The 27,624-nt window shown below is 39.3% G+C and overlaps 1 protein-coding gene across 2 annotated transcripts in view; it reads right to left on the reverse strand.

Annotated features, from left to right (window-relative positions):
- The window catches only part of LOC131984606 (solute carrier family 45 member 4), a 68,794-nt gene that overhangs the window by 21,903 nt on the left and 19,267 nt on the right, over positions 1-27,624 (reverse strand). Inside the window, exon 1 of one of the 2 annotated variants that reach the window (XM_059349492.1) lies at positions 24,043-25,216. The exons of the other annotated variant lie outside the window; for it this stretch is intronic. Coding sequence (XP_059205475.1) covers positions 24,043-24,352 — 310 coding nt within the window. The 5' untranslated portion in view covers positions 24,353-25,216. Of the gene's footprint in view, positions 1-24,042; positions 25,217-27,624 lie in introns of those variants that run through there. 2 annotated transcript variants of the gene reach the window in all.

Raw genomic sequence — 27,624 nt, forward strand, 5'->3', positions numbered from 1 at the left:
TCTACTCTTGGAGTCCGTCCAACGCTTGATAACATCTCAGCCTGCTGTTTGAAGGAACGCCAGCCGGAGTTGGCTCAATAGCTATGCTTAAAGTTCGGACAATATAACTTTGAACAAAATTAAGAGGTTTCAGAATGCCTCCAAAAAAGTGCTTGTCATTTATAAATCAATGCATCTAGCAATTCCACTTAAAAAAAATGTTTTTATTTATTTTATTTTATTATTTATTGCACAAATTTACAGATTTTGCTCAAGACAAGACACAAAGCAGGAATGAAAAAAAGAGGCAAGATGATGGTGATGTTATAGCTAAAAGCCAATTTCCCATCAAACCCATGTTTTTCCCCCAAAAAGTGAAGAAGAAATTGAAAAAAATAAAGCCAAACTTACACAATTTATCATGGTGAGAAACTCTAAAAAACAAAATTATCAACAGATTTACAGACAGTCAATTCTTGAACAAATCATGTGTGACAAATGCTTCGGCCAGGAAAAATAATTTATATCTAAACTTGTGATAAGAATGAGAATTGTGATATTTCATCAAAATCACTTTATTATACAAGTCTGATTCAAAATTGACCAAAAATAAACTGTCCAGATTCTGTAACAACACATTAATTTCTCCACTCCTCAGCTCAACTAGAAAGCCATGAATGACTTGGCTGAGATCAATTGTCATGTGACAAAAAATCTGCGTAATGTGGACCAAACTGCAGAGTGTTTACACAGAGCAGAGAGGAGAGGACAAGAGAGGCTGTCATAAATCATATTGGAGCACCCCCTTTTTTTTTATAGTGGTACTTGTAATAGCACTTTACTGTGCTATAGTACACAGAAGAGTTTCAGTAAAGGTGTCGGACTTACATATTGCAGTGAATAACAAGGCAAGAGTGAGTAAAACGTGACAGGACCAAAACAAACTAAATGACTTGGGATTAAGAAGTTAATCAGTGGTTAAGGTGTATTTTTAACCTCTAATTTCTAAGAAGTTTTTGTGTGTTTGTTTGTTTGTTTCATTCTGCAAAAAGAAAAAAGTCAGTTAAACTTCTAAAGAGTTTCCCTTCAAGTGATTTCAAGCCATAATCCTGTCACACAGTTATCTCAAAGGAGGAGAGAGAGCAGAGTGTTTCTGCAGATCAATGAGAGGAAGATGCCACTGATGTTTCAGTCCTCAGTGAGCTATGGAGATAGAAAGATGGAAAAAAAATGGAGGGGAAGAGCCAGTTGTTGGCAGCTAATTTGATTGAAAGTGCATTAGGCTCTCATCCCTTTAAAATACATTTTCATAATTCTCAAAAAGAACCTCTTTAATGACACAAACATCAATAACTGAGTGCCATGATATCTAATTATCAAGAGCTTTTGTAAAACATCCACAGATCCATTAACACACCTTCAGATCAGGATACACGGAGTTCATTTGGTTGGGAAATTCAGGCAAAACCTGTGTGACTCAACACAGTCGGTTGGAAAGGAGTTTGTTTGTTTGCGAAATTCCGCTGTCATGTGAAAACCTCCCTGCTGCTGCTGCCATCATGGTAATTTCAATGTTTTCACCACATGTCCAAGAATCACATGTTTCTCTACGGCAAGAATTATGGTCAGTGGACCGTTCTGAAACTGTGACGCAGAAAGCCCCAACATCATTTATCATGATAACTGTGCTGCATTATTAAACGCTTGCTGCAACTGTAACTTCGGGATAGAGCTGGGTGTTTTCTCGTCTGTTTAAATGTTATCTGTCAGATGAACTTAGTCAATGGAAACGTGAAGACTAGGCTGGACAAAGTTCAATTTTGAGATACTTTACAAACATTTACATTCATCTGACAGATAAGGTTACTTTTCAGGTTAAGTTTAGTAATACAAAAACAACTAAAACCCACCCAGCAGTAGATAAAGCACTTTAAACATTAGTGATGTATGCATTAATGTATCAATAAATATAATCCAGTGTTATGTCAAACATGATCCTGAAATGGGCCATTCTGCAGAAACACTTTTTTTCTTTTGAGACTTCAAGTAACTTTTAATATTAAAATGTTTGTACTTTTACTTACTATTTTGAATGCAGGACTTTTGCTTGTAACAGAGTATTTCTAGACTGTAACATTGCTACTTCTACTTAAGATGACAGCTTAATTCTTCTTATTCTAAATATATATATATATATATATATATATATATATATATATATATATATAGTTTTTCACTTTATTGTATTTAACAGTATTTAAAAAATATTTTAAAGCACAAGATATTTCCCAACAACCTGCATCTGGGTTTGAAAGGAATGTTTTCTAAAATAAATCAAAATAATAAAATTAACAAAAAATAAACTGCTTGTACTAAAAATATCCTGTAAAAAAAATTCTGCACTCCTGAGCACAACTGGAAAGTCATGAAAGACTCGACTGAGACCAACAGTCACATGACAAAAATCCAGCAAATTGTGAACTGTAAGATGTTTACACAGAGCAGAGAGGAGAGGACAAAGGAGGTTGTAAAATGCAAATAGGTCAGTATGTATAGCATATAAACTTCTTCCACCACTGATGATGAGTAGCAGCACTTCACTGCTTCTGCCGAGTATTGAAACTTAATTGCACGGGCAAAAGTCTGATGTGAACAGTACCAGTCAAAAGTTTGGACACACCTTCTCTTTCAATGGTTTTTCTTTATCTTTATTATCATTTCTACATTGTATATTCATATTAAAAACATCAAAACTAAAAAGAAGCTTACTAAACTAAGTAACTTAACACTTTTTCAGTACATATTTCCACATGTGTCCTTTCATAGTTTTGATGTCTTAACCTGAAATGATGAAAATAATAATTTAAAAAAAGACAAAAAAGAGCTTGTTTTGTTGGATGTACTCAGTGGTTATGAAAGTTTTTAAATCACATTGCATTTGTATATTTCAGGTACCCCGTTGATGAAATAGGTAGTGGTAAAATAAACCCCTACAAAAATGGCTACTCCTCAAGAGAAGGCACAATGTGTATAATGGTTTATTGAAACAAAATCGGATATGCAGACTCAGCAAAATTACAGAACAAAGTATGGAAGAAATACACCGTCACATCCATCAATTTGTGCATGGTCAAGAAATTTATGAAGACAGGGATAGTGCCTGATGTGCTTCATGCAACTAACGGTGCCCATGTAGAGGTGTATTAAATGAGGCAAAAAAAACTTCAATGTCTACTCCTCATTTTGTAATAATTTCCACGTATTTGTCTGTTCATTTGCTTCTGTAGTATTTTTTGTAAGTGGTAAAGAGATTTAATGGACACCCTGTAGTACAAGAGAGTTATGCCTGCTGGGCAATCATTGTTATTTTGCAACAGTTAGTTAGTAAACAGTGAAAAATAAAGATAAAAATAAAGAAACTTGTGGCGAAAGTAACAAAAATCCCCAGCAGGGACACTGTGAGCTTTGTGTCCCATTGGCACTTTGCCCCCTCTTGAAACTTTACAGGTCCTGCACAACTGTCAACCTCTGTGTTTCTCATCGGCCGGCCATAAACAAGGCTTGACCCCTGTCGCCGTGGTGACCAGGTCTTGGGAACCCTGTCACCACGGAGACTCCATCACCTTCGCTTCCTGTCTCCTAATATGGCTGTGTCATTCACACAGGGCTTCCTGTTGTGGAGTTTGTTCAGACGAAGGAAAGCTTTGTTTCTCTCCGTTTGTGTCACATTTATTTTTATTCCTGCTTTCTCTCTCTCTCTCTCTCGCTCACACAAAACTATACATAAACATAGCGGGAAAAATAAGACACCAGTACAGCAGAGACACATACACAATACCTGTTAAAACTCAGTTATAAAGCAGGGAGGGGACAAAGCAGCAGATAGGAATCTGTCTGTCTGTTGGTTTGTCAACATCAAAACAGGAAAACAATTTCTATTAAACTGTTCCACACCCCCCACCCCCCACCCCCCACCCCCACACACACACACAAACACAGATAAAGAAAAACACACCTAGTAAATAAAGACATGTCTCTGTTCCCACACAGACAGAGACATACTGTACAGACTCACCTACCAAAATAAGAAACACACAGAGCTCAGTTCCCACACACTCCTAGTACAGTACACACACACATACACACACACACACACACACACACACAAGGAACAATACTGAGAGAATCAAGGCACAGGAAGTATTTCAGAGAGAGAGAAAAAGAAATGAGTATAGTTAGGAGACAAGGAGGAAACAGAAAGAGAATGAGTGTGAGAAAGGATTTGGATGAAGGAAAGTGGGGGAAAAAAGTAAGGACGGTGAGGATAAGGTGAGAGACGCAGGGAGGAAACGTGGACGGACAGAGAGGGAGAAAGCCGGAAGGATGGAGAGAGCAACTGAAAGAGTTCATATTCGAGCCGGCAGACGGCTGGGTGTGTTGTTGATTGATCGTGGGAAAGAAAAATGTACAATGTGCTCCATCTATCATCAAAGCGCTCATTTTACTATGCACATTTCTCACACACACACACACACACACACACACAAATATGGAGCTCAGTGTGTGACTGACTACAGACTGCCCATTCATCACCACTTTTTGGAAGACTTTACGTGTGTTTCTCCACGTTGCGGCTGCACCCAGAAAATTTTTGGGTAAAAATGTGAAAAATGAGAAATCACTCACATAGTGTACAACACCTTGTTCAACCAGTTTATGCAGAATTTGATGCTGAACTTAAAAGCTTTTTTCCCTTAACAGCAACTCTACTTGAGCTTTTTATACTGTACACAGCTGCAGTTTCATTTAAAAATAATATCAAACAAATGATCAGTTGAATACTATGAGTCGTCATACCTAAACAGTCCTCTCCTTGTTTTCACGGCATTTCTGTTTTTGATTTTTGCACTACAATTTTTTTTTTTTTTTTTTATTCTTTCCTGAAGCAAAGAAAAAAGATTCCATAGTTGTAGAAAGTGCCTTCTGTATTCGGTCTGTCCTGGAGAGGTCTTTGCCCCTGAAAGCCCATAAAAACTGAAAAATTATGTATAACCCCGATCCCAAAATAGTTGCTATGAGAAATGTAAAAAAAACAGATTGCAGTGATCTGCAAATTTGTGACCAACATTCAACTGAATACAATACAAAAACAAGATATTTGATGCTCAAAATGGGAAACTTTTATTTGGAAATAAATGCACTCATTCTAAATTTGATGCATTCTGTTTTTATGTATGTTTATGTAACAACTAATATTTGATCTTACTAATAAGTGCTGTCTGTGTATCCGAAGTCTAAACTTTTTCCTCTGTGCCTTCGAGCTCCATTGTTGTCCAAAATCTATTAAAAGCAGATCTGTGAGTCATGCTGCAACACTGAGTGACATGTGCACTGTAAAAGTCTAAACAAGATACAGAGAAAATTTGTTTTTGTGTGTATTTTCAGCACACTGGACTATTGTAGTGGTGTCTGCAGGTCAATCAATTATAATCAATTATTTAAAAAAATAAAAGCCGAAAATAGTTCACTACAAATGCAATTTCTCATTTTCACTTGCATAAAAATAAGCCGTTTTACAAAATTACAAAATTAACCTATTTTATTAAATTAAACTCAATATTTGTGAACTGTAGTTGAAGGCTTTGTTAGGCGCTAAAAGACACATTTAGACCAGCAAACCAATTGTTGGTTTCTAGTCTTCATGGGAGTTTTTGTCAATACGAAAAATATAAAACACTGCCTGATGTTTTTACCCATTTCCTGTCTTTATTTTGGATAATTTTGATAGCAAAGTGAGTCAAAATTCACTTTTAAAAGCTGTATTCCTGCGCCATGAGGGATCTCTTTTTTCTCCAACGCCTCCATTTTCATCTCAGAGTTTTCTGCTTCACCTCTCACGATGATAACAATGTTGTGTTTCCTATCCGGTAAACAAAACCCACTGTCACTCACGTCTCTTATCAATCCTCCAAACAAAAGTGCAATCCAGCACCTATAAACTCAAACAATCTGACTTTTTTCCTTTCAAACCCCCTCATTCTCTCCTTCATCTCTCCTCTCTCTCTCTGTTCCCATCCCTCCCGTTCCCATTCTCCCATAAACACAAAACAATCCTTTCATATCCTGCGCTGGCGTGAGAAAACCGCAAGAAAAATGACAAGCGTCCCGAAAAGAGCCGGAGAAATGGTGTGAAAGTGAGAGTGGGGCAGAGGTCACGAAGGGAGAGAGAGAAAGTGGGCAGGAAGGAAGGAGGGTGAGAGAGAGAGAGAGAGAGAGAGAGAGAGAGAGAGAGAGAGAGAGAGAGAGAGAGAGAGGGAAAGGAGGAAGCAGGTGTTTTTGACAAAACAAAAACATGTGAAGTGAGTCAGGTGCAGCGCTCAGGGCGGAGGCAAAAAATCGAAGAAAGGCCACAGATGGACTTTGGGAGCAGATTTGAAATATTAACATCAATATTCTATTATTGATAGGCATCTGGTTGCAGGTTTTATGCCAACACAAGATGAATGCTGCAGGCCCCTTTGTGTCTCTGCAGCTAAGTAGATCGCTTTAATATCGTCCACAAGCAGTGATAATAATATAATAATAATAACTTTATTTATATAGCACCTTTTAAAAACAGCAGTTTACATAGTGCTTCGACAGAGAGCAGTTAATAACACAGAGAATGATGCCATAAACCTAAAAATAATTCTTACGTTAAAAGAAAAACAATAAGAGACAGAGCAGGAACAATCACAAGACATTCTCAGATAGACAGAAAAAAGGTAAAAGGAATCAAAAAGTAAAAAGTTAAGAAGTAAAAGGAGTGGTGAGATAGAAAGCAATACATAAAAGTAAGTAAAGTACATGTTAAATGCACTTTAAATTGCACATGTTAAATGCAAACATGCACTGTAGCTCTAACACCAGCAGCACTTAGGGCACATGTTTGAGTAGTGATTTCTGACTATATTAAAAGGTTAAATCTGCAATATTTGTTTACAAGGGTGAAAAAACAAATTTTATTTTTTTAAATTAATTTTTAAAATATGCAAGTGAGAGTATATCAAATTTTAAGCTTGTTTTAAGCATTACAAAGTGATTTTATTCACTTCCAGAGGACCATTTAAGGTTAATGTGTACCCATTTCCCATTAACCTGCAGTGTCTACATCATCATTGACTTAATTTCCCAGAATCTTCTGGGACAAACTTGTTTTGTTCAGTTCAGAACAAAACTTAAAACTGTTAATGAGGCCAATAGCTCAGCAGCCACTTAGCTGCCACAGAGTTATTAACACAATGTGATTTCCAGTGAGCTTTTAACCACAAAGTAACAGCAACAAAGCTTCTGAGGTCAATAACGGCGATGATTTAGTCCAGTCACTTTCACTTTAAGATGTGGTGTCGTGGTTCTTTCAGACGTCACAATTTCAGCGGCCCAGTACAACTTGTGTTGCACAGTTCCAGGAATTCAGACGTTGGAGCACGGAGCCTGCTGGGTGTTTGAGGTGTTCTGAGCATGTCCAACTGGTAAGAGACCCCATGGTCGTGGCCTGGGATCATCTCAGTGTCCCCGGGAGTTGTTGCTGGGGGGAGGGACCTCTGGAAAACTTTGCGTATCCTGCTGCCCTCGCGACCCAGCCCCGGATAAGTGGATGAAAATAGATGGATGGATCAATGGATGGTATTTGTCACAGCACGCAGCGGCGGTGCATGCTCTGCACATGTTTTACTAGAAGCAGCAAAAAGCCAGCGCGGAGCGGGCTATTGGAAGTAAAATATGTGCTGGTGGCAGCTGTTTTATTGGAAAATAACTGAAAAACCGAATGTTGGCTCCATGGTGGCTTCATGGTCTCAAGGATTCACAATAACTCCAATTTTATATCTTGAAAGTGTCTAAATTAAATCATCTTTTTAGTTGTGTAAAAAACATAAATCTGCATCTGCACTGAGTCAAACGTGATTCATAATTGTAAAACAATAAAACAATACTTTGAAATTCATGGAGGGTGCAAACATTTAATAGGCACTGTAAATGTTGGGCGAACAGCTCTCTACCTAAAACAGAACATCCTGCAGATATTTGTGAAGCCTAGTGACCCAAACGCTGCTGAGATTAAAACAAATAAAAAGGCACCAGCTTGTGCTGCCTGTTAACCCCAGCTGACTGTTACACCCGGCCTTGAGGAAACCTGAGCGTAGCATGAAAAGATGACTCCCTACTCCCAAAGATGCAGTCCAAACAGAGTTTATTATTTATTCATATATTATAACCTAAAACCAACAAGAAACAACAAAAAAGACACGCAGCCTACCAAACTACCTAAATGGCAAAACATGCTTTCATGGATTGAAGAGGGGGACGAAGGGAAGGAGGCAGAGACAGAAAGGAGTGAGTCATTGTACTTCCCAGCAGTGAGAGATGGCGAGAACATCAATCAGACACACGCAACTCCCACACACACACACACACACACACACACACTCGCACTCACAGACTCACAAGCTGCACAGGCAAGGTCATCAATTACAAAGTGCCAAGCGGAGTGAAATACTGAGCGATGTGCGGCTGTGTGTGGCTTCGCTGATGACACAAAGTGCAAATGAATGCAATGCAAGAAGGAGAATAGTATAGAGGTAAAAGAAACATCTTAAGAAGAGAAGAAATGCAGCTTTAAGAAAAAATTAATTAATTAATTTGGAAAGTAGTGCATGGAATTAGAACTGAACTCAGACCCTGTTATGGGTTTCTCTTAGCTGATAGTGTTTGTTATAATTGTTTGCTTTTATTCATTAATTTGACAGCAAGGGTGCCATATATAAGAAAATCATGTGGTGATGAATGGGCAGTCTGTAGTCAGTCACACACTGAGCTCCGTATTTGTGTGTGTGTGTGTGTGTGTGTGTGTGTGTCTGTGTGTCTGTGTGTCTGTGTGTGTTCTCACAGAGTGTCAATGTCATTAATGCAAACAGACTCAGGAACAGCCCTGAACGCCTCCAAGAAAGAAAAAAAACATACATATATTTATTTTATTTTATGTGCAATAACTCCCATTATGTCCCTGTTAAAATCCGAAACATGCTTTTTTATTGGTTTTGTTATATTTTTTCCACTATGTTTTTAATTATGTATTCTGTTGGACTAAAACGAGAACTGCCCTTTTAATTTCGCTGTACTTGTACTTGTACTGGGCAATGACAAATAATACACACACACGTGCTGTATATTGAGTGGAAACTGGTTTTAAACTTGTCCATTCAGCACGTTTGACACAAACCATGGTGGTTGTTATCCACTAAATGTGCGTGTTCATATGGGTAAAAAACCCCACCAGCCATTCCTTTCTGTATAGGAAGGTGGCATTAAAATTGCATGAAGCCTGCATATATGCACACACACACACACACACACACACACACACACACACACATACACAGCTGCTTCTAGTCAGCAGAGTTATGTAACAGCACTGCAGTAAACTGGCTACCTCCTACTGAGAGAGACACAGACTGATGGAGGGAGATTGAAACTGAGAGAGAAATCTAAGGCGTGAGATCTGCTGTATGCCGATCTACAAAAATGTCTCAATGTATTCATTCAGCTCCCTTTTAATGCCTCCACCATCTGCCAATTACGTTAACATACGACCATATGTGACTGACAGCAGGGAGGCGGGCCCTCAGATAGAGCCTGACCTATCACATGCGGGAAGCTCCACACCGCATCACCGGCTGCCCTTTCGCTACCAAAGGAGCGATCAATGAAGCCAATCAGCCGCAGCAGTCAGCCAGCAATATTATGTAACAACAGAAACAGTAGGTCAGCAAAAAGTCTTGTTACAGTGATGCGTTCAGGTGCTTATTCGAAGTGACAGAAATGGGACGAGGGGGAGAGAGAAAGGTGTTCCTTGACTGCATTTTCTTAGTTCTGTGTTGTAAATAAAGATCTATTTTATGTCTCTTTTTATTTAGTCTATACACATTTATTTTGTGCATGTTAATGTTTATTTACTTGTATTATTTATTATTTTCAAAATAAATGTGGGAAATGGGACCATCACAGGAGCATGTGAATGCACCATTACAACCTCCATTTTCTCCTCAATCATTGTTTTTCTGTCCAAAACTCCTTCTGACACTTATGAATTCGTTTTCTACCCCAAGATGAACCTTATGGGCAGTTGCAGTTCTGCAAGATGTGATGTTTTGAAAAATATATTGGGTCCTTCCTTAATTTGGATAAATTTCAGATCAGTTTGGGCAAATACTGTGAGCTTTTATACTTTCCTGGAAAACAAGCAAACTTAGTCAGAGCCACAACAAGACAACTATTCTCTGCACAGATACATCTTTTTTCCTTAAATTACTCCCACATTCATTAATTTTTATTTATTTCTTAGTTGATGTATCAGGGACAATGCAATACAAACTGTAGCAGGTAAGGTTACAATAACATGATACAGATTTGCTGCATATAAGGCTAATCTGTGACCCCCTGTCCCTGGTCAGGCATTTCTGCTTATAAAAAGGTCAAAACATATCATCATTACCAGGAGTACACAAGCCTTTATCCAGATATATGACTGCACATGATTAGTCCGTCTGTATCCACCCATCCATCCTTTCAGCTATATACTGTCAAAGCCAATGAGCGGCAGTGAGAGAGAGCAGATGTTTTTCTACTCTCCTTCTTAAATACACACATAAAATAACCCTGAGGCCAGCCATTACTGCGTCTCTCGCTGGCCGCTATTAGGGCTGTTGTGTGTGTTTATGTGTGTGTGTGTGTGTGTGTGTGTGTGTGTGTGTGTGTGTGTGACGTGCTGTTTTATGGATTTTCTAGTCTGTATGACTGACTGCTATACTACAGCCGACTTGTTCTGTATTATATGAAAAATAAACTGATACCAAGTGAAAAAACTACATGGAAACAGAACCATTATTAATAAAGAGTGCATACTCCATAGACAATGCAATGCATATGGGCCTAATTTTGGCTATTATTATGATTATTATTGTTCAGAAATATATTTTTGCACAATGTTTTTGAACTATTATTGAAAACATTTGATAATTCTGTAATCTTAATATTTCATTTTTTATTATTTTTTAATTTTCTATCTTTTTTATAAAAAGATATAATATATATAATATAATAATAATAATTATATATAATATATTATTCAATTATAAATATTTTATTCATACTATTTTATTCATATTTTCATTATTATCTTTTATTTTATTTTGAAGTAAATTTCCCTGATCTCTCCAACAGCCTGAGGATTAATATGGATATGATGTATCGTTTCATAATGAGTGGTGTGAAGCTGTCTGAGCTCTCCAAACACTCTGGATGAAGAGAATTCTTTGCAGCAGCTTGTTGTCCCATTAGTCTTTTGCTGAGATCACTGAAGAGCTGCGATGTTCTGGATGAGCTGTAGTTGAAGTGTTAATGCAGTGTGGGTGTTGTGTGTTGTGTGTTTACCTCTGATCTATTTCCGTATTGGGCCTTCTGGAGGCCATGTGCATCTTATTAAACAGAACATCTGTGATGAAAGCTCCACAACCAAAACAATCAAACTGCACCTGCACACTCGCAGGTATTTACACAGACAAACATCTGAACAACACGTGTGGAAACAAGCAATTAATTTAACAACCCAATGTATTAACTTTTCTTCCTGCAGTCCACACAAATGATCAAACATAATTATGGACAATCCAAAATTCTTAAACATACACAACATTTACCTTAAACTTAAATAAAATGCAGAGATTTTGATCTATAATGATTTTGATGCCACTTCAGAATTGTTACCTTCATTTGATTTTTAATAATACCAAATAATCTTTATAAGAGAACAGATCAAATTTAAAATCAAATGTATGTTTCTTTAGTTGAAGAGCATCCACTGTGGAAGTTGCACAATATCTATATAAGGTTTCCTAACATGAGCTATCACACGATACAGATAACACTAAAACTGCAGCAAAAACCTGCGTGACCTGACTTGAGCAAGGTTGTGTTGTTTAGTTTTTTGCTTATGAATACATACATACACATAGACTGAAGCTGATGTCATGGGAGAACAGTCTCCACTTCAGGGTTTAGATTAAAAATATTTCACAATAACAGGATTTGACTTACAATAAAATTTGTTTATTTACTGCTCTTTGAAAAACATACAGTAAGTAATATCCAGCACATAGACGGAGGTCAAGGTGCATTACCTCTCATGATCACATGGTGCCATCTATTATTTACAGAATGTACTGAATGTCACTATTATTATAAATATAATGTTTATGCAAACAAAAAGTGGATGGTGCTGCAAACTGTGTCTGTGATTTTCAATATGAAACTAATGAACATTTTCAGCACATTTATAGAATACTGCACTGATCTTTTTGTGTGTTTAAGTTCTTCGTACTTTTTCTGTTTCACCAGCTGCCCTTCAGAGATTAAATAAGCAAAACGATTGATTAAACTACCGATTTATCAATCCAATAATACAACAACATGATGCTGTTATTTGCAGCCGCTGTTTAAAGAATTTGCTTCCCCTGATGTTTCTTTGTCCCTCGTCATCACCTGAGAGTGCTTTGGTGGTTTGTTTTTGATGACTTCACCTCCCTGGAGGGTAGGGGAGGGGAGGGGAGGGGGGTGGGGGCGGTTGGGGAGCAATGTGCTGACAAACAAACACATACACACACACATTCAGCCCTGCATTCCTCACATATCTTACACTAATAGCGCACACATACCTAGCTTATCGGCTGTTGCATGGAAAAACATGGCACACCCGTATGAACCCACATAACATGGCTTTGTCTTAAAGTTTCTGCTGACTCTGCATTTGGATCACAAACGACAACACATGAACTGCAGTGTTGATTACTGACGAAGCCTCTCAACGACCCCTTCGTGGTCCACGCTCCATCGTTTGGGAACCGCTGGCATCAATCATCACATACCGGCTGTTTGTCTATTAAATCCTTATAACACCAATAACACAACGCCCTGCAACAGTGGTGATGTTAGCAAATAACCCGCTTTGTGTGTCTGTGTGTGTACAGCAATAACATTAATAAATGAACAAAGTCACTGCAGCGATTATATAACATGCTATGAATAGGAAGGCTTTAAATAACTGACTAGACTGGTGTGTTTCTCCTCTGCTCTCTCTTGCTCTGCAGACACAGGCTGAAGTGTAAAAAGACCACATAAGACTGAAGATTGTGGTTAAAACGCCTTGCAGGCTGGCAGGAAAACAATTCATACGGTCACTGGCTCCTATTTCTCACATTTTTCACACTTCTCTCTATCGAGAGGTTTTTCTCTTTCCCACATAGAGAGTCTCATCCGCACCTCGGTGAATGCCCGCGTCTCTCTTTATTCATTCACCTACTCTGTCCTTCATCTACTCAGTCCCATGAATGACTGGGTCAGATTATGGTGATTAGTCACTGTGTGACATCAAGCCAGTCATTTATATAACCTCGCATTACTCTGTCTGCAAGGTCATCCACTAGATTAGACCAGCTAACATGATAGGATCACCCGGTGGATTAGGCTACCTGGGGTGCTCGCGTAAACAATGCAAGATCAAGCTGATTTGCTGCAGAACAAATAGCATGCTAAATCTAACATGCAACGTGGGAATCTAACTTTTGTAGACTGCTACATAAAACAGCACAAAGCCAACTGAGTCACTGGTGTTAGATTGCAATGACAATTTAGCTTTTTAAAAACACTGGATTTGACAGCTAACATAAGTAACAAGCTACAGAACAAAATGAAAGTAGTTGTAGCATGTTGCATATATGGCAAATAAAGAACAAGATGGCATTTTGCATGGATTAAGCAAACTGGGCTTTTATTTTGAGAACCTTCTTTTGCTGCTAGTCTAGCACCACTGATCCACATGAGTGTATTATAAGAACTGTATACCGGACCCAAAGAGGACATCTTTTCACTCCAATGAGATTTGCTCACCTGCTGCATACACGTAAAATAATTTCTAGCTTCTAGGTTTACCTATGCATTATGCAACTGACTGGATATGAGCAGCATTGTTTCTTCCACTGGCCCCACTCAGCCCATAGGCTTTACATTGTGATGATGTCACAGATTCTACAAAAATTACTTTTCTCAGGAAAAGGATTTTTTGGTAGGCAGGGGGATTATTGGCTGCAACACAAAAAATTGGCTGCAAGGCTTAGCAGTAAAGTAGTGAAGCAGTAACCAGGTCTATAAAACACCCATGGGTCCACTGTGCTGCATGCTAACATTCTACAATCTAGCTTATGTGTGAAATATGACAGGTACTTTTGGTAACCTCTGGGTTTCCTGCAGCATTTCATTGCAATGGTGAGCCACCTTGCCGGAAATAAAGACCAACTCTACCAACATCATAAAAAAGGAATGCACTTTTATAGTGCATTATATTTTGCATTAAACAGGTCAGGTGCTATTTCACACATTACATTCCATGTATTGATCAGTGGGACTACCGCTTTAACCAAGTTGATCACAGGACAATTTGCATCAGAAGCTGGATGATCACTATAGTGGAGCGGCTAAGTGCTCATTTTTGGCAGTATCGTTCAGTTTATGATACAAGCGTGAAAATTGGCATGAACACACTCCATGGGTCACTTAACAAGAAAATTGTCCGAGACATTTGAAATTTTAAGATGGCGGCCATTTTTCAAGATGGCCGACACCTCAGTGGAGCAGTTAAGTGATATAATGGTTTATTTGGTGATACTAGCATACAAATTGGCATGAGCAGTCTCTGTTGGTCACTTGACATTAACCCACCCACAGTTACTTGAAATTCCAAGAAGGCGGCCATTTTTCAAGATGGCCGACACCTAAGTGGAGCAGTTAAGTGATATAATGGTTTATTTGGTGATACTGGCATACAAATTGGCATAAGCACTCTCTGTTGGTCACTTGACAATAACCCACCCACAGTTACTTGAAATTCCAAGATGGCGGCCATTTTTCAAGATGGCCGATACCTTAGTGGAGCAGTCAAGTGATATAATGGTTTATTTGGTGATACAAGCATAAAAATTGGCATGAACAGTCTCCATGGGTCACTTGACAATAAGCCACCCACAGTTACTTGGGTTGACAAAAAAAAACACTCCCAGCCACTTGAAATGTCTATTTTCAAGATGGCCGCCCCCTTGATCCTCAAAAGATCAATTTTCTCATAGAAATGTATTGGGTTTTAGATTATTCTAAAGAACAAGTTTTAACACATCAAAATACAGTTGTGTTGATTTGTTGATCACAGACAGATTAGACAAGAGTGAGTATCTGCACTACCAGGGCACACTGGTGATATATCACTGCTGTTAAACTCAGAGTGGGGTTCAATGTCAGCCAATTGTAAAGTTAGTCAAAGAACAGACGACAACTCTCTGAGTAGTTTTAGTTAATCGGGTGGTGTACAGATCGTACAGGGTAAAAATGGCATTGGATGAAAGATCGGACTAAGTGTAGGGTTAAGGCATGAACTTAATTGTATCCCACACATCAAAGTGAAAATGAAAATGATGATGATAAAAATGATCAAAACCCTTCCAGAATATTACATCAATATACCCAGACTTTTGTAACAACATAGAAAAATCCATGCTGTGATTTGTCTTCAAAAACCTTAGTCATTTTGGAGATTTAGTAATTTCAATGATTGGATAGCAAGCACTTCTGTTCTTAGTAGTGCTTAGAAACCATCAGCCCCATGGCAACCAGGGTCTGAATTTGTGATGGCCCAATAACTAGTTTTGTTCCAAATATACAGTTGCAAGAAAAGTTAATTCGGCATTAATTTGTCATAAAATGTGATCTGATTTGCATTTAAGTCCTGATTATGGACACAACGTACTTATCCTCATACCATGCAAACAATTATAATATTCCATGTTTTATTGAATATATATATATGAGACACTCTTAATGCTAGTAGAAAAAGTGAACCCTTTTGCTAATGACTCCATTAAGAGCTGATTGGAGTCAAGAGTTAGCAAACTTGAAGTCCTAATAATAAAATGAGATTTGAGTGAGGTGTAGAGATACTTTGACATATAAAAAACACTCAAACATTTGAGTTTGCTATTCACAAGAAGCATCTGCCCATGTGAACCATGCCTCGCCAAAAAGAGATCTCTCCGAAGACCTGCGATCAAGAATTGTTTATTGCATCAGACTGTAACGGGTTACAAAGTAACCTCAAGACTTTAGGTATTCACCAGTCCACAGTTGGACAAATGGTCCACAAATAGAGACAATTTAGTACTGTGGCTACTCTTCCTAGAAGTGGGCGCCACCCAAGTTCACTCCAAAGGCACAACGCAGAAAGCTCAGTGAGGTAAAAAAAAGAATTCCAGTGTAACAAGTAAAGACTTGAAGGAGTCATTGGAACTGATTAACATTTCTAGTCATGAGTCTGCCACACAAGTAAAATTGAAAGGGTGTAGTGTCCTTGGCAGGACACTACGAAGGAAGAAACATAACTGCATGCCTGAAGATTGCCAAAGAGCATTTTTTATGAAGAACATGCAGCACTATGTATGGTTTAAAAAGGAGTCTACCACACCTAGGTGTGGCATCCATGGCAGGACACCAAGGAGAAAGTCGCTGATTTCCAAAGAAATATCACTGCATGCCTGAAGTTTGCCAAAGAGCAACCTGACACCCCATGACACTTCTGGGAAAATGTTTCATCAGTCCACAAAACAAAGGCGTCCGTCCACCCCCACAACTGTGTTTCCCCACCCATGTTTAATGACAGTTAGTTTTTAAAAAAGTAATTTAAAAAGGTATTTTAAAAAGCCCTCATTGAGCTTGTGTACCTCGGTGAACCCGGAGAGCTATGCCGGTGGGAGGGAACTTCTGACAGGTTTTAGCAAACTGGACAGGTCGTGGGCAAGGAGTCAGACAAAGCACAGTCAAACAACCTCTCTTGAGGAACCCAATACATTTCTTAATAATTTAAAGATCCACATGGCAGGCTGCAGTCATCATGAAAAAAAAAATTGCCGCCTTGAAATTTCAAGTGGCTGTGGGTGGGTTATTGTCAAGTGACCCACAGATACTGCTCATGCCAGTTTTTATGCGTGTATCACCCAATAAACCATTGTATCACTTAACTGCTCCACTAAGGTATCGGCCATCTTGAAAAACGGCCGCCATCTTGGAATTTCAAGTAACTGTGGGTGGCTTATTGTCAAGTGACCAACAGAGCCTGCTCATGCCAATTTGTATGCTAGTATCACCAAGTAAACCATTATATCACTTAACTGCTTCACTAAGGTGTCGACCATCTTGAAAAATGGCCGCCATCTTAAAATTTCAAATGTCTCGGACAATTTTCTTGTTAAATGACCCATGGAGAGTGTTCATGCCATTTTTCACGCTTGTATCATAAACTGAATGATTATATCACTTAGCCACTCCACTACTAAGACGCAGCATGCATATGTTACTGCTGTGTGTTGTGTCAAACAGTGCAAGGTGGAAGTAACAGTCAAGACACTATTAGAGGGAGCTGAGGCTTTCTAACACACAACCTGTGAATGAATAGAATGACATTTCCTGTTGGATTGTGGTAATCTCCTTTAGTAAATCCAAGACGGCCAAAGAGGGATAACAATGCAGCAGAGCTGCCAGCCCTCGACTGTTTTTGGGTACCACATTGGTGGCACAGCTACTGCTGCATGCACTGCTAGTTAGTCAAACAAGCAAATAGACGGATTAAGATTTAACACGACTTATGGTGAAAAAGCGCCCGGTGGGTCACCTTTAGACCGCGCTATCTGGTATCGAAACACACTCATGTGGTTAGAAGAGAACAAGCAACTGAGTGACATGTTGGAGAGCTGCACTCCAGCAAGCTGCTGCTAAATAAATCATCTACATCTCATCAAATACCATAACACTGGATCTTTGGCTTCACTCTGAATATGAGCTGCAAGAAAAAAGCATTTATTGACGATACTTTCTCCCTGAAGAAGAAAATAACTGCTGCCCCATAAAATTATTTCAAGGTGTACAATAACTTTTTAAAGATAGGAAATCAGAAATCAATAAATTGCTGCACTGGAATCAAGAAAAACAACTTTCCAAAATACAATGTTTTGGCCCTGAGACCTTCACAGTGCTGTATTTAATAAAGTTCATTGAAAGTGAAAGGAGTGTGTCTCCCTTCTCTTGCATATGGACATTTTCTCCTACAATGAGTCTTCAAGAATTTAAGTTAGTCTCTGTGTCAAGACTGTGTTTGGTGCATGCAATTAACATGTTTCAAGGTAATAAAAAATAAAGATAAAGACATTGATAGTCCAGAAAATGAATATAGAATAGAAAAAGCATGATTAAAAAATGTGAAAAAGGATACTGAAAAATACTATAACAAATCTGTACAGTATAATATAACTGTTGTTGTTTGTTGATAAAAGTTGTTTCTGCAGGATTTGCAACGATATTTATGAGGGCATGTGCAACACTTAAAACATATTAAAAGATAACAGTCCAAGAGTATTTCCAGGAGCTGAAAACACATCAGACCTTCAATTTACTCAATCACCCACCGCTAATTTCTGCTACTGTACACTTAAATGTCCCTGTGTTGATACATTTATTCTGAGCCAGGTTTCTGAAGGTATTTGACTCACAGGGTGTCTAATAACGTCCCAAATCTGAAACAAGTAAATATCCTGATGTAACCTTTATATATAACTCTGTGACTGTACCTGGATGCATCAGATTATTTACAGTTTTTTTTGTCAGTTTATTAACAGTTTTTCCTCCTCATTTGTCTTCAGTGAGCATCATGATGCTTTAACAGCTTTGTCGGTGTACACTTTGAGCGCTGAAAGCTTGTTATGTAATGTATCATCCTCCGAATCAAAACAACAGCACAGCACGCTGTCTGCACTCATCTCCTCCTCCTACTTCCTCCACTCCTTCACTTCTCACTCCTTATCTTCGTTTTATCATTGACTCAGCCTCTCTCTCATTTGCTCCTACCTCAGTTGAGCTTAAGTCATTAAGTGAGCCGGGATATCTTAAAAAAAAAAAAAAAGGCCTGTAGTAAAATAAATCTGGAGGAGACGCAGAATGAATCAAAGCCTGTACACAAGAAAGAAAATCTTCACAACATGCCCCGGAGCTGTGTGGCCTGTTCTCAATCAATGTCTTATTATGAGTAATACATGAAAATACTATTATCTGCCAAAGTTCAGTAGATTGGTTTTGGTTATTCCACGTGACATTTGTTTTTTACTCTCTGTGCCTGTAACACTGGTTTGAAGCAGACAAGGCCAAGTTTTATTTTAAAAAATGCGATGCGTGATTGGTCCATTAGTCTTTATGCATGTCCCTGCCTTTATAGGAAAAAAAGTCTGTGTCTTAGTCTGAGTGACTGCTGCCAGGAGGAAAGAGCTCTGCATGCTCTCCACACAAGACCTTGTAAGGTAGAAGTGTCTTATCCTTTCTCTGGGTTGTATAAATATGAGCTCCTTCACCAAACTGTGTCCGTAGCACACACACACACACACACACACACACACACACACACACACACACACACACACACACACACACACACACACACACACACACACACACACACACACACACACACACACACACACACACACACACACACACACACACACACACACACACACACACACACACACACACACACACACACACACACACACACACACACACACACACACACACACACACACACACACACACACACACACACACACACACTTTCTCTGACCCCAGTGTTGTGGGGTTACACACACAATGGTTTCACTCAGGGCCAGCCAACCAGCCAGCTATCCAGCTAATTCCAGTAGCTACAGTCGGTCTCCAGCATGCATGGAGCATTAAGCACATGGAGGGGGTCGATATTTGTTATCCCAGAACTTGGACCCCTGCCCGCAGAGTTGGAGAGGGGTTTGTTTTCATCTCACTAGGCCTGTTTGTTTGTCTGTCAGCAGGCTAAAAATATGAATCAATCGGCACAAAACCAGCCATTGTGGGGGAAATTCATGAGGACATAACTTCTAAATGGATTCACGGGATGAAATAAAACCTAGTGAGCTGATCTTGGAATTATCACAAGCAGGGCTAGGTTTGTAAGATGTAGCTAATATTCATTACTCCTTCAAAAGTTATAATAATACTTTATTTACTACTCAAACAGTAATTACTTGTTATATTACCTTTCCTCATTACATCCCATAGAATAGGTAATTATGTCATTTCTCCTCCAAGTTCAGACAGCTACGACTCCGAAGTAGAAGTTTTTCTGAAGCTTTTGAATCCATAAATAAAGTTAAAAAGCTAGATGAACGCACACCTGATCATGAGACACAATATTTTAAACAACTTCCCTTATTTAATAAAGCAAAGATAGCTTGCAAATGACGTTTTACCTTGGGATATTCTGTTCTAACATTTCATCCACCACACGCTCAGCCACAAGCTTCATTAGTTTCTTTGCCACTTGTTTCCTGCCGTCCATGTTTAAAAAGCAGTTTTGATTGTTTGTTTGGGTGTTTCAGGACATTTAAGGTTGAGTTTTTTTGCAGTGTACTACTACCATCACACAAGATGTATTGCTGAATGTGAGCATGTCTATCTTCCAAGATAGCTTGCTGCTTGGTGATGTGCATGCCCAACGATTACAAAAATTATTCCGAAGATATGATTGGATTGGTGGATTTCTGTATAAAATATGGATGTACTCTGACATAAGGTCATAGGCTTTTAAATGTATCTACCTACTGAATTTTCATTAGAAATTTGTTATACTACTTGTTACTGATGATGAACAAAGTAGTATTATTACTGAAATACTACTGAAGCTAGCATCACAAATTACAATAATACTGCTCAACACTGATCACAAGAAGGGTGAAGTTTGTGTTGCAAAGTAATTCCAAAGAAAGTTGCTTAGGACAGGAACTAAAATCTTTGCTACTGGGAACAGTCCTTAATATTACCATAAATCAGTTCTAGTGATAAACCAACAACAACAGTCATGTCAAAATAAAGGGGACACGCCGGTCGAAAGCACCACATTTTTTCCACATGCTGTCCATCACCATAAGTTTCAATTTTTGGTGAGAGCCACTTGATTGCTGATCAGAGATGGCAGCCATATAAAATCTATGAGAACCAATATATCTTCCAAGCCACTTAGAAGATCAATCTTGGTGTCAAAATATACATTTTCTGGGTCAATTAATCCATTAAAGTTATTGAGAATATCACTAGATTATTATTTGGTCAAATAGATATGTTCATTTTGGCCATGTATTTACATAATTTCCATCTCAGGTCTTAAGCGGTCAGACATGTGTTAATATAGGTCATATACAGTGCATGTATTCTAAAAAAAAATGGATAACATGCATACATTTAATTGAACTTTATTAGCTTCACTTTTATTATGTATAACAGTTACGACTACAAAGATCTGTGCAATTCTAGTGTCCTACATCATCACTCTGCACCACAGCCACTTACACCTTTACAACCAATACAAAGACAACTCCCTACCAGACAAGACTTCAAATAAATAATATGTTGCTCTGTGTCTGCTGGATGTGTAAAAAGTAAAAGAAAACAGGTTCTGCATATTAAAAGGTTATGAAATGTCAATGTTGTGTTTCACAGAAATGATTTATGCCTGCAGGTGTGTTCCCACAACACAATATGGTGCCGACTAACCTGTTAGCGTTAAAATATTTATGCCTAATGGGATGCAATTTGAACAAATCTTTATCTCGAGACATTTCAAGCCCGGTCATGTAAATGGGTGCAAGATTAAAAAAACATCAGCATAGAATTCAAACATGTTGCAATGTGCCCTACTGGGTACAATCTACTTCATAATTCACTTGGATTGAAGGCAATCCCTGTGATCAGCGCAAAAGGTCAGATTCAACAGCAGTCAATTAGCCCGACGTGAAAGGACCGACATGACTGGATTAACTCTCCACATCAGTGATGAAACTCGGCTAGAAATCACCACCCTGTCTGCTTTCGTTTTATTCATTTCACTGGACTAATCTGCAGCAGTTGGACCTCTCAGTGGCTCTAAAATCTGCTAAGAGGGGCTCAGACACATCCTGTTCTAAAAAAAATAAAATAGGTTAGGGCAGCTAAATCAAGGCTAAAATTAGTATTATAACATGCAGCTACTCCCCTGGCCTGATTAAAAGGTTGATGTAATTATGATTACAAGGTACAAGTTGTTTTCAAGAATGATTTCATTATTTTTTTAGACTGATCTTGGCTTTTAATGCCATAATGTATTAAACATTTTAACATTCTTTTGTCAGTTCTCAGAAGAGTCCTTTGGAAATAACAGATAACTGGAAGTGTCTCAAAGCTTTTCTCCCTGTGGCGGCTCATCCTGGGTGATCCAGCCAGGAGTCACGGTGGCCACAGAACGTCCTGCCACTCATGTTGCCTTGGTTATGTAAGCTAGGAGATCACACTATGCCACTGAGGGGGAAGGAGAGATTTGGAGAGAGAAGAGAAGGAAGGGAAAAGAGAAGGGGGGGACTGCATGGGAAGTGACTTTGAATTATAAACAAGGTTACGGCTGTTTCCGCCTTTTATCGCCCTCTTTCTCTGCCTCCCCTTCTCACTCTCATGTTCTTTCTTCCTCCCCTCCTTTTCACTCATCACACCCTCTGCCTCTCCCCTCGGGGATCCAGTGTACTCCAAATTGGACTTGGCGAATTCTAAAAGGCTGTCAAAGATGAGGCAAGGTGCAAATGACAGCGTGCTCTCAGAGACTGGATGTCTGTGTGTGTGTGTGTGTGTGTGTGTGTGTGTGTGTGTGTGTGTGTGTGTGTGTGTGTGTGTGAGAGAGAGAGAGACAGAGAGCTAGCTAATCTCCAGGCAGATCCAGTTGAAGTCCATCTGAACAAGGTGAACAGGAGGTGGGACACATCGAGCTGTCAGCGTGTCCTCTTAAATGCCAGAACAACATGAGGACAAACAACCTGAATCCCTGTTCCCTCTCACACACTATATTAAGCCTAAAGGCACTCAGTCTGGCATATGACTTCTTATTTTATGCAGAATACACTTTGTTTTATTGTTTCTTAACTAGATGGTTGCAACTTGTGAGAATTTGCTGTTTTTGATGATAAACAGAATATCTTTGAACTTTCTGACAGTCGTACAAAGCAAGACACTTCGGCTTTTATAAGATTGATTTTATAAGGTCTGAGAGCAACACATGATGCAATATTTGCAAAACGGATCAATTCCAATCAGATTTCCACAGATGCCTCTCTGTCTGGATGCCGTTTTTGCTCAAATCGGTTTTAGAATCAGCCAAAGAGCATGCCAAACATTCCTCACCGTATTGTAAAATTGGCAACCCACCTATCGTCTTCTACAGTAGATCTGAAGCACTACACCAGTCAGTACTTTGTGGACAGCACCATACCTCTCGCTGCACAGTGAAGCCCGCCATGACTGCAGCACGAAGCACCAAAATATACGGTTATTGTCTACTGGCAACACCCCGGGGACCTCCGCGCTGCCAACAATGCTGCCTTTGCCAGGCAACAGCTGCACACAGAGCTTCAGAGAGCCGTGTACTAGAAAGCAACCTATGCAGATGGGGTGGTGTGGTCTGGACACGAATATCTGATCACTTGAGTCTGTCTTAAAGATCTGATTTGAGAAACAAATGAGATTTGCCTGGAGCCTGAATGTAGGCTTAAAGACGTCATCCTGGACTTTGGGAAACTTTAAAAGGGTCTTTGTCACTATTTGCAACATTTTTTAAGACCAAGATAGTGAAATTAACTACTGCAGATATACTTGTGACATTGCTGCTTTATAAAGAGTCAATGTAACTGACAGTTTTCTGTGTGATAGAAGGGTGTGTAAGGTGGAAAGTAGGAAGGTAAAGTGAACTTTCTTGAGGTATTTGACACTTTTAATGTGATGTAATTGTGGTTTTTGTGTAAATATACCTGGTGAATCTTTGTGTGTGGACTCTTCACTCACCTATCTGCAGCAGCACAGGTGTCACCAGCGCCGTCTCCATGGCGTAGCAGAACTCCCGGCCGAACATCACGGCCCCGTGCATCACCCATCTCTTCAGCGGGATGCTCTCCACCGATCCCTCGCTCACCGACTCCTCCCCTCCTCGACCTCCTGCTCCTCCGCCTCCCGATCCGTCTGTCTCGCCTCCTGCTCCTCCTTTCTCCTCGTCCGTGCCCGATGCCGTGGACTTTTTGACGTTGACCCCGCCCACCAGAGCTCCGACCTGCATGGCGTCGGCCTCTGTGTTCTGGGGAGGCATGGTGGAGGGCATGCACGCAACGGGAGAACAAGTGTACCCCCTCAGACACACTGACAGAGCTGAGAACAATAACCTGTAGCTACCAAAAGAAACAATACTATGTCCCTGCTTTCTTGTATCAAGTCAAGTTACTTTAGACCTATAAGACTTAATTACAATCTTTTCAAGCTACAAATTGCAGCCTGTGGTCGTAATCGGCTAGTTATATGGTAGTAACAACTATTACTTCTTTAAACATTAGTGCTAATATCCACTACAATAAAAAAAAACGATCAGAAGATCAAATGAGCTTAGGTTCTTCTAAAACTAAAAAAATGAAGGAAAACTTATCTATTGTCTTGTCAATGTAAAGAAAACAAAAAAAACCTCAGCAATCAGTTGTCCTAAAAACAAGTTGTCCTCCCAAAAACACTGCAGCTTCAACTTCAAGACCTGTTAATCCTCCTCTCGGCTTTTTGTTTTGTCCCAGAGTCGAAAAAAGAAAAGAAAGGAACAAAATCAGCTTTCCGAAGGCTTGTAGAAAATCCAGAAAAATAAAAGGAAGCAGTTGAATTTTTCACAGGAAGAGTGTGCGGTACATTCCAATAGTGAGTTTGTGCGTTTGCTTCTTTCTGTCAGGTGTGTTTGTGTGAGTGTGTGAGTGTGTGCGTGAGGGTGTATATGTTTGTGTATGTGTGTGTGTGTGTGTGTGTGTGGTGTGTTTATGGCTTTTTTGTCATTGAGGTTTTCCCTCTTTTTCTTACTGTCTATTACAAGCTGTAAAAATCCATATAGAAGACCATTCAGTAAGTTTCAGAGTCATTTTGTGTATGGAGGGCTGGATTGAGGGCTGGATGGAGGTCTGGATGACGGAGTGGGTGGGGGCAAAGAAGAGGCCGCGGGGGGAGGAGGGGGGAGGAGGATGAGGAGGAGGGCAGGCAGCGAAGGGGGGCGGAGCTCCTCTGAAAATCCCCATCGATTGGCTGATCAATCTGGAGGAACACGGCAGCAGGTAGAGAGTCCCATTGGTCAGGAGGAGAAGAAGAGAGGGAGAGAAAAAACACCACATTAGTAACTTAATTATATATGCATTGACCAGAGCATATATTTAAAAAAAAGCTACTTTATTTGTCATCAGTAGGCACAAAAACTTTACTGACTTTACAATCAGCACTGCTTCCAGTAGACCACACAAACCAAACATTGACAATCACCAACAACACTGTAAAATATTTCTATAATTTGATTTATATGTGCAATATTACCTATGTCCAACTGCTGACTCTGTCTACATTGTATATAATGTTCCTAAAAGTTTTTTTATTTTATTTTTGTTTTGATTGTTAATACTTTTTATATTTCTCCTTGTTTATAATGTAAATTGTTAATACTTTATTATATCTTTTACTTGTTTATTTACTTACATTTCCAGTTTATACTGCTGTTTACCATTTATTGTTTTTTGCTATCCGCTTTGCTGCTGTAACTCTTGAAATTTCCCCGTTGTGGGACTAATAAAGGAAATTTTAATCTTAAGAAGAAGAAGAGGTGATGGTACAGTACCAAGGACATGTTGATAATAAGATTTATCACAGCAGACGTTCTACTTGTCATGGTAAGAAAAAGCACAGGTGAAATGAATAACATTAAATATGGCTCAGTTCCATTAAATGTCAAAAACTACTACAGTGGGCCAGTATGCACAACGTTAGGATGTCCCTAAAGTAGAATGCAGCCATCATTAATGGTATTACATTAAATAATATCTTTACTTTCTCCTTCAATGACAAGACAAAATGCCTGCTCTAGAAAAGGTTTATCGGAGGAAAAAATTGCTGCTTTTTCTAAGCCGATGAATGGAAATGCTGGATAGAGAACTATTAACAATTAGGCTTCAACAGAAACCCACTGGTATGAATAAAATCTTTTCAAAATTTTTAGTGTCACAGCCTTTTCATTTCTCTTCCTACTATATGAAAAGATGAACATATTTCTTGCTTGATACTTCACTCCATGAAGAGAGTTTCAACATTTTTACCACTACATGAATGCAAAAGAGGTGATGTAGCATAAAATACTTTTTAAATACTAAACAGAAATTCTTCTTTGCAGAAATGATAATGTCCTGGTTATACTGTAAGCAGTCGTTGTTTTTTTCTATAAAAACTTACCGAAAGAAAAAGTGAAAAACTTCTGGGAGCAATCTTTAGAAAAACGTCCCATTATTTCTGCATAGAGATGCTGCCTCTTGAAAATTCAAGGCTGCAAGCGCCACAAAAAAATTCCAGTTATCTTTATTGTATCAGCCTGAAGAAGTGAAAATGTCAGAGACCGATAACTCAAACCCTGGACGGATTAATCCAAAACCAGCTTCATGACCCGACACCAAGAGGGCAGGAGAGAAAACGTGTGTTTGAATCTGTGAAGCGTGAGTGCTCGGAGAGTACCAACATGCTGATGATACCACAACTCAAGACGCACACACACTCTCCTATGAAAAGAGTCCATTTTTAAACAGTGTAATTGGTTTGAGCACATGATTCATCCTCGCACACACTCGGACAGCCTTTAAAACTGGACGGGGAGGATGAAAGCATGCGTCGTTTTCAAATTGAGCTACTGTTCCAAACAGAGGGCTTGTGTGTGTTTGGTGAGAAGATATGAGAGATATGTGGACAGAAAAAAAGAAGAAGAAATGAGGAGAATGAGGCATGAAAGCTTTTGGCTAATAACACGCCTCATAGAGGGAGAGGGAGAGGGAGAGGGAGAGAGAGAGACAGACTGCATGTATGTTTAATACGATTTCCCACAGAGTTAAGTTCCAAAGTGTGTGTTTTTGTGTCCAGCAGGCCTCTGGATTATGACCCTGCGGAGACGGCACGTTTCGTCACACCCAACACACACTAATGCTTGCCACGTGAACATCTCGCACACACAAGCACACACAAACACAAACACAAACACAAACACAAACACACTATAACAGTGCTAAGACCCTCATCAAGCCTCTTAGAGAGAGGGAGATTGAGAAAGAAAACAAAATAAGAGTGAGGGCGGGAGGGTGGAGGGAAAGGGGATGGGGCGTTTGAGCAGGTGGTAGGTGGGAGGAGGAGAGATGGAGATGGAGTGAGGGAAAAAGTTAGGCAGAGGAGCAGAAGGACAGACAGAGGGTGAGAGGAGACAGACAGGCACACAGATGGAAGAGGGCCGAGGTCAAAAATATTTGTCTCCGCGCCTGTTTCTTACATTCTCCGGTTCATCTTTTCTCTCCATTTCTTCTCTCACATGTCTCCATTAACATTCAA

Source organism: Centropristis striata, chromosome 14, assembly GCF_030273125.1.
Source record: "Centropristis striata isolate RG_2023a ecotype Rhode Island chromosome 14, C.striata_1.0, whole genome shotgun sequence".
Classification (NCBI taxonomy): domain Eukaryota; kingdom Metazoa; phylum Chordata; class Actinopteri; order Perciformes; family Serranidae; genus Centropristis; species Centropristis striata.